Source organism: Oreochromis aureus, linkage group 8 (genome assembly GCF_013358895.1).
Source record: "Oreochromis aureus strain Israel breed Guangdong linkage group 8, ZZ_aureus, whole genome shotgun sequence".
NCBI classification, from domain to species: domain Eukaryota; kingdom Metazoa; phylum Chordata; class Actinopteri; order Cichliformes; family Cichlidae; genus Oreochromis; species Oreochromis aureus.
In genome coordinates this window covers 11,240,904-11,254,968 of record NC_052949.1, presented here as the reverse complement: position 1 = coordinate 11,254,968, position 14,065 = coordinate 11,240,904, and the positions used below count along the sequence as shown (strand labels likewise).

The 14,065-nt window shown below is 41.8% G+C and overlaps 1 protein-coding gene across 6 annotated transcripts in view; it reads left to right on the top strand.

Annotated features, from left to right (window-relative positions):
* The window catches only part of nrxn1a (neurexin 1a), a 66,632-nt gene that overhangs the window by 48,441 nt on the left and 4,126 nt on the right, over nt 1–14,065 (top strand). For 3 of the 6 annotated variants that reach the window (XM_031750672.2, XM_031750671.2, XM_039616390.1), the window contains 6 exons: nt 51–224; nt 1,441–1,560; nt 2,414–2,595; nt 4,799–4,970; nt 5,896–5,985; nt 7,031–7,341. In XM_031750672.2, the coding sequence (XP_031606532.1) occupies nt 51–224; nt 1,441–1,560; nt 2,414–2,595; nt 4,799–4,970; nt 5,896–5,985; nt 7,031–7,341 (1,049 nt within the window). Of the gene's footprint in view, nt 1–50; nt 225–1,440; nt 1,561–2,413; nt 2,596–4,798; nt 4,971–5,895; nt 5,986–7,030; nt 7,342–12,125; nt 12,452–14,065 lie in introns of those variants that run through there. The other 3 variants (XM_039616389.1, XM_039616392.1, XM_031750673.2) reach the window with 3 other exon arrangements.

Genomic DNA, 14,065 nt, shown 5'->3' with positions numbered 1-14,065 from the left:
GTTCATGTTTGCTTTGTGAAGCTGCCATTCACTGTATTGCTCCTCGACAGGTGATCTGTACATCGGGGGCGTTTCCAAAGAGATGTACCGAGACCTGCCTAAGCTCGTCCACTCCCGTGAGGGATTTCAGGGTTGCTTAGCAACAGTCGATCTAAACGGACGGCTCCCGGACCTTTTGGCTGATGCCTTGGCAACCATGGGACAAGTGGAGAGGGGCTGTGAAGGTGAGGTGCAGACACAACGGCAGATCTGCTCCAGCCCCGTGTCCCAACTGCTTTTTCTTTCAGTTTTCATTTAAATCATGCTCTCTGCTATTAGCATAACCCACTAACCCAGCTCCTGGCCTGTTAGATGTAAACTTTACTCTCTTTCTTTTCATCTCCTCCTCGGTCTTTCTGCACATTGTGTTTTCTCTCTCTGATCCACTCTTTCAGTAGTTCACAGGCATCTGTGTGCATTGACTAACCATCTAACTTAATTTGCTTGTTTGCTTTTTTGTTTGGCTGACAAAAGTTACATTGATGAAAGCTGACTTGCAAGGTATATCGCTTTGTGCGAGCATGTAAGAGACACTTGTGTGTGTGCGATGCTGAGGAAATGTGTGTGTGAGTGTGTGTGCGTGCGCGCGCGCGCGTGTGTGTGTGTGTGTGCGTGTGTTTAAAACTACCCAGTGGTGTCCAGTGTTGTGTGGATCCCAGTGATCCAGAGTCAAAGGTCAGAGGAGACCTATCCTCTCCTAGCCACCGTAGTGATTTCATCACAGTAGCAACATTACCACTGCCTGACTTGAGTTGACCACAGCTCCACCATCTTGCAGCATGCTCTCCAACCCCTCTTACTGACTCCTAACCTCAACTTCAATACTCCATTTGTGAATCATTTCACACTCTTTCCTCCTTGCCTTGTGTTGAGGGCAACGAAGGAGAGCTAAGTTTAGCACTTTGACATTCTCCTCCTCCTGAGTCGTTTAGCATGAAGCAGGGAGAGAATGGTGACCGACTGTTCAAGGAAGAGTATTGGGATGAAGGCCTTTAAACATAACTCTGCTCTCTTATGTTTAATTACCCCTCCTGTCCTCACCCCATTCATTTAACCTCACCACCTGCATGCTCTCCACATTTGGCTCTTTTCACTGAATAACACACTTTAGGTTCATTGGTGTTTATACTGGATCCTGTTAGTGTAAAGCTAAAGAATGGGAGCCTTTCCACAACATCCTAGTCTGACTAATACTACTAATAATAACGTCATCACAGCACAAAAGCCTATTCAACCATTTGAAACTGCAAAGTTTTTCAAGGAAATGCAGTTTAAAAATAACCACACTGTACTCTAATAATGTTGTAAACACATTGGGCTCCACACAAAACCAAATCCATGTGTCTTTTTCTATTTTCCTAACTTTTGCACCCTTCCACCCAACCACATCTGTCACTGCAGGTCCCAGCACTACCTGCCAAGAAGACTCCTGCTCAAATCAGGGAGTTTGTTTGCAGCAGTGGGAGGGCTTCACCTGTGACTGCAGCATGACTTCATACGCCGGGCCACTGTGCAACGATGGTGAGTCTTCGCTTTTATGGTCTTTCGCAGGCCCAGGGGGATTACAGTTTTTTAGTGGTGCAGACAACTCAAGTGTAGACTTTGATATCTGCTGTATTCAAAGTAGATACCAACTTGAGAAACGTTATCTACCAGCGTTTGGATCATGCTGGTTTAATCATGCATTTGCCTTTTGTTAGCAGGTTTGTTATCTGATTTAACCGAGTTAGGTGAATCACAGCGGCTGACTCTCTAAACTGCAAGAAATAAACTTAATCAAATCTTCACTGTGGTGCAGAACTGCAGATGTGAAAATGCTGCAGTCGGATGATTTGCTTTGAAACACCAAATCACAGCATCATCTTGTGCCTTTTTTCTCAGCCTCCACAGGAGGGCACTGTCAACTGTTGATTTTGATATTGTACAAAAATACCAATCCCTCAACTGGCTATTCTATAGCCTGTGTATGTGTAACATTAGATTAAAAATGTCTCCACGCTCTCTAGCTTTAAACATTAATTCATCCTCCAGAACCTTAGAAGAGAGATATATGTTGGTTTTTAAGTCACCCTATGAGTCAGACAATTATATGATTTGTTATTTGGTTGAGTCACTTATACAGTCAGCCTCCTGCAGTAATGGTGATAAGTAATTTGGGAAACAGCCTGCAGAAGAACTTGTCAGAATAGAAAAGGCCAGTCAGCTCTGACATTTTAAGTTTTTTGTTATTATTTTCCAATATGCTCCTTGTGTTTAAAAGATTTAGCAAAACATAGATTTACCAGCTGGAGTGGTCAACCTGTGATGGCAGATAGCACCATCACAACATACAGATTTACCTGTGATTACATTTTTTTTTATCTGCATCGACCAGCTGGAACCACTTATATCTTTGGCCGTGATGGAGGCTTGGTGATTTACACATGGCCCCCTAATGAGCGTCCCAGCACCAGGGCTGACCGGCTTTCCCTCGGGTTCAGCACTCAACAGAAACATGCCATTCTGCTTCGGGTGGACAGCGCATCCGGCCTGGGAGACTACCTTCAGCTGCAGATAGTAAGTACAACAATTTGTCAAGGGTTATGTGATTTATCATTCTCGTGTAATATTTCTTGTTTGTATTCATTTAGTCAGCTATTGCTACAGTGACCACACTTGTAATTAGAAGTGTGTGCATTCAATATCTATTAACAGTATTCACTCTTCATCATAATAGGATGGTCCACCACTCCAAATGACACATGTAATTATGGCAAAACCTTTACAGATTGTGTATTTTATTTAGTTAAGCCAAAAAGACTTGTTATGAATTCTCATAAGGAAATTATATCCCATTATGAAAGAACTGGACACGTTTATTCCTCCCTTCCAGTAACAGAAGCTATTTGTTTATTGATTCCTGGCTGCATAATTACATTAATTGATTTTTAGTGTAAAAATTAGTGATCATGCATAAAATGGACCTAATATACTAATTCCCAGCTCCTTATTTATATTATAGAAGGCTTCTATGAAGTACCTCAGTTCAACCAACAATCTGGTAATGTTCTCTCTTTAAGTCAACTTTCTTCTAATTGGCTGTCTCTCACAAACAGAAGGTTTGGAGAGCCACCTGTCTGAGATGACTATATCAGGGATATCTCCCATAAAAGTAGAAATAACTGTCTTTAGCTGAGTGTTGAGAGCAGTTTGAAGCTTTAGCTTTGGGATCATGAGGATTCCTTGTTCATAGCCTGACTTCATTATTTGAAACTTAGGCCACGTTTATGACCGTGAACTATTGTAGCTGTATGTATAGGACAGAAAATAAGAAAAAGCACAACATGTTCTCTTAAAATGATAATTAAGTATAAATTAAGGCCAACAAAACTACATTCAGCTGTGTATTTTACTGAGGGTCTTGGTGCCCTCAGTGATCAACCTTGTCCCAGCAAGCTCTCATAAACTTTCACGTGTACAGTCATAACAGGCACATGGACATTATTAAACATCCCAGCAGTGGGTACTTGACAAGTGGTGAGCAATACCTCCTAAAATAAATTCTCACATTTATCTCTACGATGGTTGATAACACCTTCACAAGATTTCACGTCCTCACAATCGAGCTTTTATTTGTTGCACCGTAAAATATCAGAAAATCATGAAATATCACTGAGCAGTTTCAGTTAGAAGCATTTGTTTGCTCAAATAGGACCATGAAAATAGCACTGTTACAATCATTAAAATAAGCCAACCATGATTGCTATAGCTGTCATTGGTATATTTTGGAATATAAAACAACCTTATTTTGGCAGGAAAACTGATGTCATCCTCGAGACCAAGGATCTCAAAGTCATTTTACGTTGAGGACCACGTATGGCTCATGTCGATTTTAACTAGGCTTTATGTTAGTGTAAATAACTTTAATTACACATTTAATCCCTGAGGTATCTTAATACAAAAAGTGCAACAGTATGTCTCAATCTTTCTACAGGATAAAGAAATTCGTCTGTAGTAAATGGAAGGTTGAATTACAGAAAAGTTGGAAAGATTTTGTTACTTGACTCATTGTAAAAACAAACAAAAAAACAACACATAAATCTTTATAGTCAATAGTGAAAAAACAGGAAATTTTCTGTCATTTAATTGTTAATCTGTTACTTAATTACTTTGACATAGTATAAATGTCCGTGGTCTTAATCATTAGGAAAAACTGTGAAACTTATGAAAATACAGTTAAAAGCCTAAAATGTATATCCTCCTCCAAAACTGTCCACTGGGCCGGATTGGAGTTTTTCCCAGGCCATTATGTATGACACTTCTGTCTAGACTATGACTGGAATGTGAAAGACTGATTCCTTTACTGATCCAAGATGAAGTTGGAAAACAGCATAACTGAGCAGATTTTGATCCAGGTTCAAAGGTCATCTACCCAAAGCCCAGCTCTATCTCAGCATTGATTAAATAGTTTTATCATTCTGAGTAAACCGAGACATTTAAAGTTATTTGAATCACTTGCAGCTGCTGGTTAAGCAGGCATGGGCCAAGTACTTAAATTCACCACACTTAAGACAGTGTTGGTTTTCATTGTCCAGCCCTTTGTTTGTCTGCTTTCAACTTTTGGTTTTTGGTCAAATTTATCAGGTCCTTTTACACCATTAAATACACAAAGAACTTGGTCACACACACTCTGCTGTGCATACCCAAAAGACATGAAACTGGTAATATCCTGACCTTTACACATCTGATAAAATGTTGTCATACCTCTCCTCCTCTTCAGGACAAAGGCAACATTAGAGTAGTGTTTAATGTCGGCACTGACGATATCAACATCGAGGAGAGCTCCAAGTTTGTCAACGACGGGAAGTACCACGTAATTCGGTTCACCCGCAGTGGTGGCAATGCGACCCTCCAGCTGGACGACCTGCCGGTCATAGAGCGTTATCCCTCAGGTAGGCCCTGCCCCGCACGTATAGGCCCAACCCTCTGACTCATCACAGCACTGCCTGTCCTGGGGGCAGCGCCAGCTATACTTTAGCCCAATTCAACCCACTTTCTAATCAGTGTTTTCTTTCAATGTTTATATTCAAACACTGAGGTTGAGACACATAATTGCAGCTTTGTTTTATGTTATTGTGTTTGAAATGAAATATGTGTGATCTGACATGAAACATGACTTTTTAAACCATAAAATGAGGTAGTTTTTACAATAGCTTGTATACTAGCCAGCTATGTTATGTTAGGCCTGTTAAATAGTGTTAAAGGTAATTTATGAAAATATTCAATACAGTTGTTTTTTCTCACCATAAAAGAAAATAATAACAGCTGGTGCATTTTTGGTCAAATAATAATTTAAAAACATGTCATATTTGGAGATAAATGTTTAACTAGAGTAAAAAATAAGAAAAAGAAAAAAGTGTATTTTGTTGAGTATAGTATTTGTTTTTATATTTGTTGGGTTTTATATTTAAAGTGGTAATCTTAGTTAGTAGTCTTTAACACAATGAGGCTTTAGGTAGCTCATAGGCAAAATGCAAAATGCTAGTTGTTGTGAGGTGTGTGTGAGTATGTAACACTAAACTCAGTCAGTCATATAGGCAGTATGTGACAGCTGTAACATTATTTCCCTGTGCTCTTGCAGATGTTAACCCCTGAAATGTCTCTTTAAATTAAACCCAATGAACAGAGAGTAAGAGTCCGCTCGGTGGAAACGTAGTGAATTCAGCTCCTCTTCTCTTCAAGCTGACCTTAACACAGTGACATGCCAACAATGAGCAGACCATTACTTTCTTTTCATTGCTGTTCTTTTTGTATCCAGCTCCTGTACCAAGTTTGGATGTGCGTAATTACTACTGTGTTTTCATCTCTAAATTAAAGGCAACATTGATAACGAGCGCCTGGCCATCGCCAGACAGCGAATCCCCTATCGGCTCGGTCGAGTAGTTGACGATTGGCTACTCGACAAAGGTAAAAACCCTGATTAAAATTCCTTAAAACTTTCAGCTTAAAAAATACAATTTGAAGACAGTTGACTTATTGTGCACCATCAACTAACATCTAAAAATCTAAATCCATAACTAAGTATTTAAAAGTTGGGCAGCTGTAGTGTGTAATACTGTGTAAACTGTAGTGCCTGTGAACGTATCTTGTTAGTGTGTATCTGATAATATCAGGTTAAAGGGACGATGGAGAGATTTAAATGTGAATAAATCAGAAAATAGAAAAGAAGTACTGATAAAAGATGCTTTATTAAATAATTTTGTTTCCTATCAAATTGTAAACAATAAAGCATTTTACTAAAGATTATATGTTGAAAAAAAATTTGTAATCAAATTAAAGTACATGCAAAGTATTGTGCCATGTAAGAATTATGTAAATTTGAAATGACTAATAGAGCAATTCTTTTTGAAAAAATGTAAAAGTTTTCCTCCTAAACTTCAGCAGAGCTCCTTAAATTAGACTCTAGTCCCTTTAACAGTGAGCAGTGCTAGAGCTTATAACCTGTGCATGCTTCATAGGGCTGTGACAACAGTTCTCTAGATCTCTGTCTCTCTGTCTGCCTGTCTGTCGCTCCTTCAAATACAATGTCGTGCCGCACAGCCATCACCATAGCAACCATCTGTCAGCCCCGTCTTCTCCGGGCCCTCTGACTCCTCTCATCTGCTCACTCTTCCTCCTCCTTCTGTTCTTTGCCTCTTCATCCTCCTCGTCAACTTCTCAGTCTCTTCACCCCCTTCTCCTTCTCTGGTTCTCCGTTCTCACTCTTATCTCTCTCAGCCTCAGCCTTCTCCACGGTTCTCCACGGCTTCGATTTGCTCTGCCATGCATAATCTATCCCATCCTCTCACCATGGCTTTGGGGTGGTGGATTGTGTAACACTCTTTTGTGTGTATGTACGCACGTATGTGACCACTGGAATGTGTGTGTGTGTGCGTGTGGCTGTATTTGCGTGCGCCTGTCCACCTTTTTTCTATGTGTGTTTGGTTGCGGGTGTTTGTGTGCGTCTGCGTAGGCCGCCAGTTGACCATCTTCAACAGCCAGACAACAGTGCGCGTTGGTGGAGGCGAGCGAGGTGCAGCCATGTTCCAGGGACAGCTGGCTGGCCTTTACTATAACGGCCTCCGCATCCTCAACATGGCCGCTGAGGGGCACCCCCACATCAAAGTGGAGGGGAGCGCGCGTCTTGTCGGCGATATGCCATCCTCCTCGATCACCCCGCAGTCCAGCGCTGCGGCCGGAGGCAACCGTTCAGACTCCGCCCCGTCCATCAGTGACATCACAACCACCACAGCCACTAACAGGAAGCAGGGTGGAACAACGAAGGTCAGAGCACCATCAAGCTTTTCTTTGTCACCTCATGTGAGGAAAACCTATTAAATCCAATCTGTGTGGTCACATAAAGATCTGCTGTTCGAATGTAATTCCTCAGATATCTTCCTTTCGTGTGGCAATAGGTAATTAAAAAGTGGTAATTTGCTTTGATAACTTTCTTTTTGCACTCAGTAAGAGGATTAGCATGCCGCAGCCCACTAATCAAGGATGGAAAGATATAACAGGAAAAGTGGAATTGTTTTATACTCCACTCCGCTCAGTTTATTCATGGAGCAAGTTTCATATGCAGTGTTTCACATAATAATGAGAAGCACTGGATAATACGTCAGATTTCTTCTCCTTTTGACTGCTCATTTCATCTCACCCTATCCCTAGCATCACCCCCTTTGTCCTCCTCCTCACTGCATCCATTAATCTTCTCTGTGGTCATCCTCTTTTCCTCCTGCCTTTCAGTTCCATATTTAGCGTACTATTATCAGAGATGGCAAAAATACAGACGTTCTTTAATGTCTGTAAAAGGTAGAGCCTCTGAAAAGTAGCTCTTTGGACGACGTTTCTACAAGCTATTTTTGTGCAAAGCTAAGTGCTATATTAATATAATAATAAAATAATATTAGTACATAGGAATGCAGACTTTTTTGACTTTGCCTCCATACCAAAAAAAGAAAAATGTGTACCGTCACGGTTTAAATTGGAGCTCCAGGAGACTTTCTTAATGTACAGGCTGTCATCAGCTGACCTGTGCTGCTGCTGCTGTTGTGCTGAGGTTGACTGCTCTTTGTGGGTTTTCACAAATTAATTCAACATGATGTAAGCAGATATATTCAACAAGCTATCTTGACTGATTTCCATCCCATACACTGACAATATACTGCTTGTGCTGTCTTTATACAACACGGTATACAGTTAGATGAAGATTGAACTTAGTGAATAATTCTAAGCATCATCAGCTAAAATTCAAATTAATCTCTGCTACCCTTTATGTCAGCTAACACTGACCAAGAACACTGCCACTGTGCTCCAGTCCAGCACAGTGCTTTACATTCACCACATTACAGTAAGCTTAACTTTTTATCCTACACCTAACAGCTGAGTGTTTTCATACAACCTTTGAATAATACAAAGTTAGTATACCTCAGTTTGTTTTGCAGGACGCTGAAGCTTCCAGCCTTTCAGGTTGTCAGATATCACTGATCTGTCCTTACCTTCAAATATAACCTCTGTTCTTCCTCTCCCATCCTGTCTTTCTCACATCTTTCTCCATCTCTGAGTGAAATACTGTAGCTGTACTGTTAGCTAGCAGACACGCTGTGTGACAAACTGCACACAAACATTTTGTGTGTTGGCTGATATTTGTTGAGCTGATAGAAATGTTGTGCTTGAAATGAATTGCCACTTAAAAAAAACCCAAAACAAAAGTTACTTCCTTTATCCTCCGTTTCCGTAGTGCTAGCTAGAAGTACTACAATCACAACTTACAGACTAGTCTTACCAGATTAGTGAGTACAGACTAGTCTTACCAGATTAGTGAGTATAGACTATAAATGATGCATAAATTATTATAAATATAATTATTATAAATTTCATCTATTTGTATGCAGTAAGCCCTGATGATGGATACACCCATAGGGTTGTCTTTTTTGGGTTATTCCCTCCTTTGTGACTCATATCATTTTGGTGTTTGAAGGCGTGCTCTGATGTGAGGTGATATCTTCTTTCAAGTGTGTTAAATATAAAGTAATGAGCCTATTTAAAAAAAATAGACTAGTAAAGTATAAATACCTGAAAATATTAAAGTATTTGTGCTTCATTACTTCCCTTTTGCCTGCTATATATTGTCCTGTTAGGGCGTGCATTACCCATTGTAGATTAAAACTAAAATGAACTAGAAGCACAAGGTGGACAACTCCTCAAGGGCTACTTGAAGGCAGATGAGAACTGAAAAAAATAGGTATTTTTCTCATGCATAGCAGTAATCTGACAGGGTGTATAGCACAAAAAAGTTTCCAGATAAAACTCAGATGGTAAATATTATAATTACAGCGTCAGCTCCTTAGGCCCCTTGGGCATTAGGATACTCCAGCATCAAAGTCTTTCACCTGACTTTAAAGGGAATCAAAGTCAGAACAAGTCTTATCATCTATAAGTCTGCTGCAGCCACAGACTGTGTATAAAAGTTGCACTGTGATATCACCCTGGAGTTTCCCATTTTAAAACTTTGATTTGAGCATGTTGGCTATCCTTGGCACTGCAGGATATGATATTTGTAGTGCTATTTAACAGCAACAATTGCAAGGTAAATTAGACATAAAACACCAAAACCCAGTCGATACCTTATGAGCAGCACTTGGCAATAGCAGGAAGGAAGAACTCCCTTTCAACAGGAAGAGACCTCATGCAGAAACAGGCTCAGGAAGACACGGCCATCTTCTTGTGAAAGGAGGAGATTGAAGAATTGTCTATTTAAATTAGTCTGTGTTATTGTCTTTTTTACTCTAAATATGAGCCAATTTAAAAAAAATAAACATGTTGTATTAAATAAAACTTTTGACAAGCAGTAAATAAATTCATAAATTCATCAAATGTTCACTGAGGCCATAAATTAATTTAAATCATTGCAACCAGGTTAGTCGCCACCTGCTGTTCATTACAAAGAATGTAGTTTTCAGACCTGCAGGCTATGTGCATCTTTCTGTGGGGTCTATGATTGCGGCTCATAGGATATATACAAAATTTATTTAGAGTTATTTATCTGCAAATAGAGGAAATAATGTCACAAAACTGAAAAGTCCAATATCTTTAAAAAAACAACAACATAGTTTTGGCTCCAGGAAATACCATAGGCACTTTTCCTAATTATATTGGGTGATTAATAGGTTTTTATTTGCCCTGCAGCACTGTTTGTTTGTCTTTAATGGACAGAAGGCTCACTTTTTGCTCCAGCACAATCACAGAAATAGACTAGATGGCAAATTCACCGCTAAGTGGTCCCTCCCTTCTAAATTACTGCAGGAGAATTGTTTGTGCCAGTGGAGGATGTAATAGCTTTCCCATAATATGTAAACTGATGCAAATGGTACAATAGAAACACATAATTGTTATTGGGACATTTTTATAGCGGCAGCAGCTGAAGAGTCGATGCTAATGTCAGAGGATACATTGTGAGCAGGTACACCGCAGACGCCTCTATTGTTCAGATCACTACGGAGATGTTATCAGGCTCTTAGTGGGCGTCTGTGTGCTGCAGTTCTCCTGTGTTATAAAACTGTGCGCCAGCAGCACTGAAAAAAAAGATTTTATTTTTTTTTTCTAAGTGATACAAGTTGCCATGGAGATAGTGAGCCCCACTACCCGCTGCTTGCTTTCTTTCTCTCCCAGCCAGTCTCCCACAGAGACTAGCTCCTCTGTGTATAAACCGCCAGCTGTTTCAGACATAAATAATAGAACGCAGAGAGCTGTGAGCTAAGCCTCAGGCATCAATAATGGATATGAGAGCTGGAGGGATAGTGCTGCAGAGTGACAGTGCTGTCACAGGGCCTTTCTTTTCACACTCTTCACTGCTCAATCTCTCAATGTGTATGTGATTTAAGCGAACTGTTCCTGCGCCTGTGATTTACTGATGTGAGTGCTGAATCTGGGATGTGGAGCTATGCAGTGCAGTCAGCATGAGAAGTGGGTCAGACCCACTATATGCTCGATATACCGCAGCGCGTGCGTTTGCTCGTCTGTGCAAGTCAAATCACTCCAGTTGCCCCCCAAACTCTATTTTTGTGCGTATGTGTGTTTGTCTTGTTTAAGAAGAATCTACAGCTTCCCTATTGAGGCTGCCTAGTGTTGCCTGGCAACCAATCTGGCCTTAACCGAGACACACATAAAACATTGAATCCACACACACGCGCGCGCAAACACTCAGGTGGAACGGGAACAATAAGTTGTATTGCAGCACGTTGCATCAGAGGAGGGGCAGTGAGAGATGTCTTACAAAGGTGCAACGGGTCCGAGCAATTTGCCGGTTTCTCGCACACGCCTCAAGTTTGCGTGTGTCTCTGAGTGGATCTGCCTAAGTTACCCCATGGGTTTGCTCCTGCCGTCAGTGCTTTGTGCAGTAAGAATATGTTATGTGCTTCCTCCTGACATCCTCACTGTGTCGAGGCTTTTTTTGTGGGGTTTTTTTTTTTTTTTTTTTTTGCGTGTTGAAAAGTGGAAGGGATTAATAATGCATGACAACTGAGCACCAGCGAGGAGGAGAGAGGGAGAGTTTGTGTGAGTGTTTATGCTAGAGGCTGCGCTGAGTCACAGAGCTCGAGTTTGGTTTTGATGTTCCCTGTCTGTCGGTGGATGTGTGTTTGCGCGCATTTGTGTGTTTGTGTGTACCTGTGTTTGATGGGAAGACTGATGGAAGAAACTCGAGGCTCGGAGCTCTGCCCAATTGGCTACAGGAATCAGCTGACCCAGGCACTTCCACGTCTCATGCCTCGCTCGCTCCTCTCCTCTTTCCCTGTCTGTTTTTTTTTTCTCTCTGCCTGCATCGCTATCTTTACATCTTTCACATCTTTCACATCTTCGTCTCCATCTTGCCTTTCTTCTACTTGTTATCGATCTTCTGGTGATACTTTCTCCCTCTTCCCTCGGTTATTTTCGCTTTCCCTTTGCTCTTTCTCTCCCTTCATATCTTTCCATATTTACTCGTCACCCACCCCCCCTCCTCTTCTCCCTCCCCCCTCCCTCCCTGTCTGTGGTTGAGCTCCAGTGATAGGCTGTTAATGCAGGCGGTGTATGAGTCTATCTCACCATCTGCAGTAGTGGAGCTAGCTCCTCTCCTCTCTCGTCAGGATCTCTTCATCAGCCTGCCAACTTCAGCCTGATCTGGTGTATGCTCGCGTGGCTGTGTAGATGTGTTTAAATAGAACTAGACCAATGGAGCATGTTTGGCTGTCATAGAGTTTGTGTGAGTACATGTGTGTGTGATTTCCAGTTGTGAAAGTAGCAGACAAGCTGTTGAATCTTCTGCAAGAGAGTGTGAGGACTGAGTGCAGCTACTATGTGTGAACTAGGCAGTCAGGGAGGCATGGATGGTCGTTGGCACTGTTCGGCGGCTCAGGTAGAGATTTTACTCTTTAAGCATGCAGATATTCTTCTTGTCACGCTCGCTTTGTCCACCTGTATCTATTTTTTCCTCCCTATCAGTGTTCATCTGTGTCCATTATGTCAGCATGCTCTATTGATAGACTGTGAAAAGATGGGAACAAAGAAGGAGGGTGAGGCAGAGGGGCGGAGGATCCTCGGGCATACACTTGCTTTGGCAGATTTTCTATGAACTTCTGTGGGTGATCAATGCGATTTAAGTTGTGTTTGGCATGTCCCCATTTTTCTCTTGTGTTCACTGCCTCCCATGCGATAAGTGGATCAATACTCCAATTGACACCCTCCCTTTGAATGGGGTGGTCAGCTGACAAGGTGATGTCACAGATCAGAGGAGGGACATTGTAAAAATGTGCTCCTCAGCTTTTGTTTTAGCTGAAGTCAGGATTCAAATCAGGTGCCTGCGGAGGGCACATTGGTGTCTTTGAATCAATCATCAAGCACCGTGGCTCAAAATTGATCGGCGACAGGTGTCAGGGGTGGTGTGTTTCCTGCGGCCTGATTGGTTCATGTGCTATTTGAATCCCGGCAAAGGCACAGAGGGTTTATTGACTGGCTGGATTCCAGAGGCTAAGCTCACCCTAGCAGCATTTGACAGTCCAGTGGGCAGAACTGATTGGAAAGGCAGCAGAGGAAAGAGAACGAGTCAAGCATCAGTAACCTAATGTAACTTTTAGGCCAAACTTGACTACAGCAGACTTGTAAGGACTAACAACATACACGGCCAGTGCAGGCTTTTTCAGAGGGCTCACATCTCCGCTACTCACACCAACTGTGCTCCTACAAGAAGAAGAGACTGCGAGGTTTAATGGCAGTTTAATGAGTTTCCGTTTGCTATTCTTGTCCTAACTTAGACATCTCAGCGCTTTGATTTGGTTTAGATTTCTCCTCCACTTTAGTTTCCACCTCTGGTGCTCTTCTCTCTTTTTTAGCTCCGCTGCTCTCTCGCTTCTCTTTTATTCCGTGGGTTACTAACATCCACTGCAATGCATCACAATCCAATTTTAATTTAATGCTGGCACTGAGCACCCAGTGTGGTTAAAGCACACACACGCATGCACACACACGCTCACACATTTAATATCTCTCATGCCGAAACGTCAAGGCGGGCAATGTTTAACAGTAGTTCATGAATATGCGGAGCACATTAGCACCGTGTTAAGTAAAGACCGCAGCACTTTGAAGTCCTCCTCCTCTCCTGTCTTCTTTTCTCTTTCTTTCTCCCCAATAGCCTCCACCTGAAATTCCTTTTATCCATCCATCTATCTTCAACTCCCTCCCTCTTTTCTCTCCTTTCTCCTCGCACTCTGGCTGGAACTGCAAATCAACGCACAGGTCCCCGCTGAGGGTGCACACTCCCTTTTTTTCCCTCTTTTTTTATTCCCCATCATTTCTAACAGCCTGAACTTAGAGTTGCCATGGCAACAAGAGGAGCAGGGACTGAGAGGAAAAAGGGCGCCTTTTCCATTGAGAGGGAGCAAGGCACGGAAAAGGAGCGGTCGTTGGGTGTATTAGTGGATTGGTGTAGGTTAGAGGTGGGCTATAAGTAGAAAATCAACATGGTGCTCGTGGA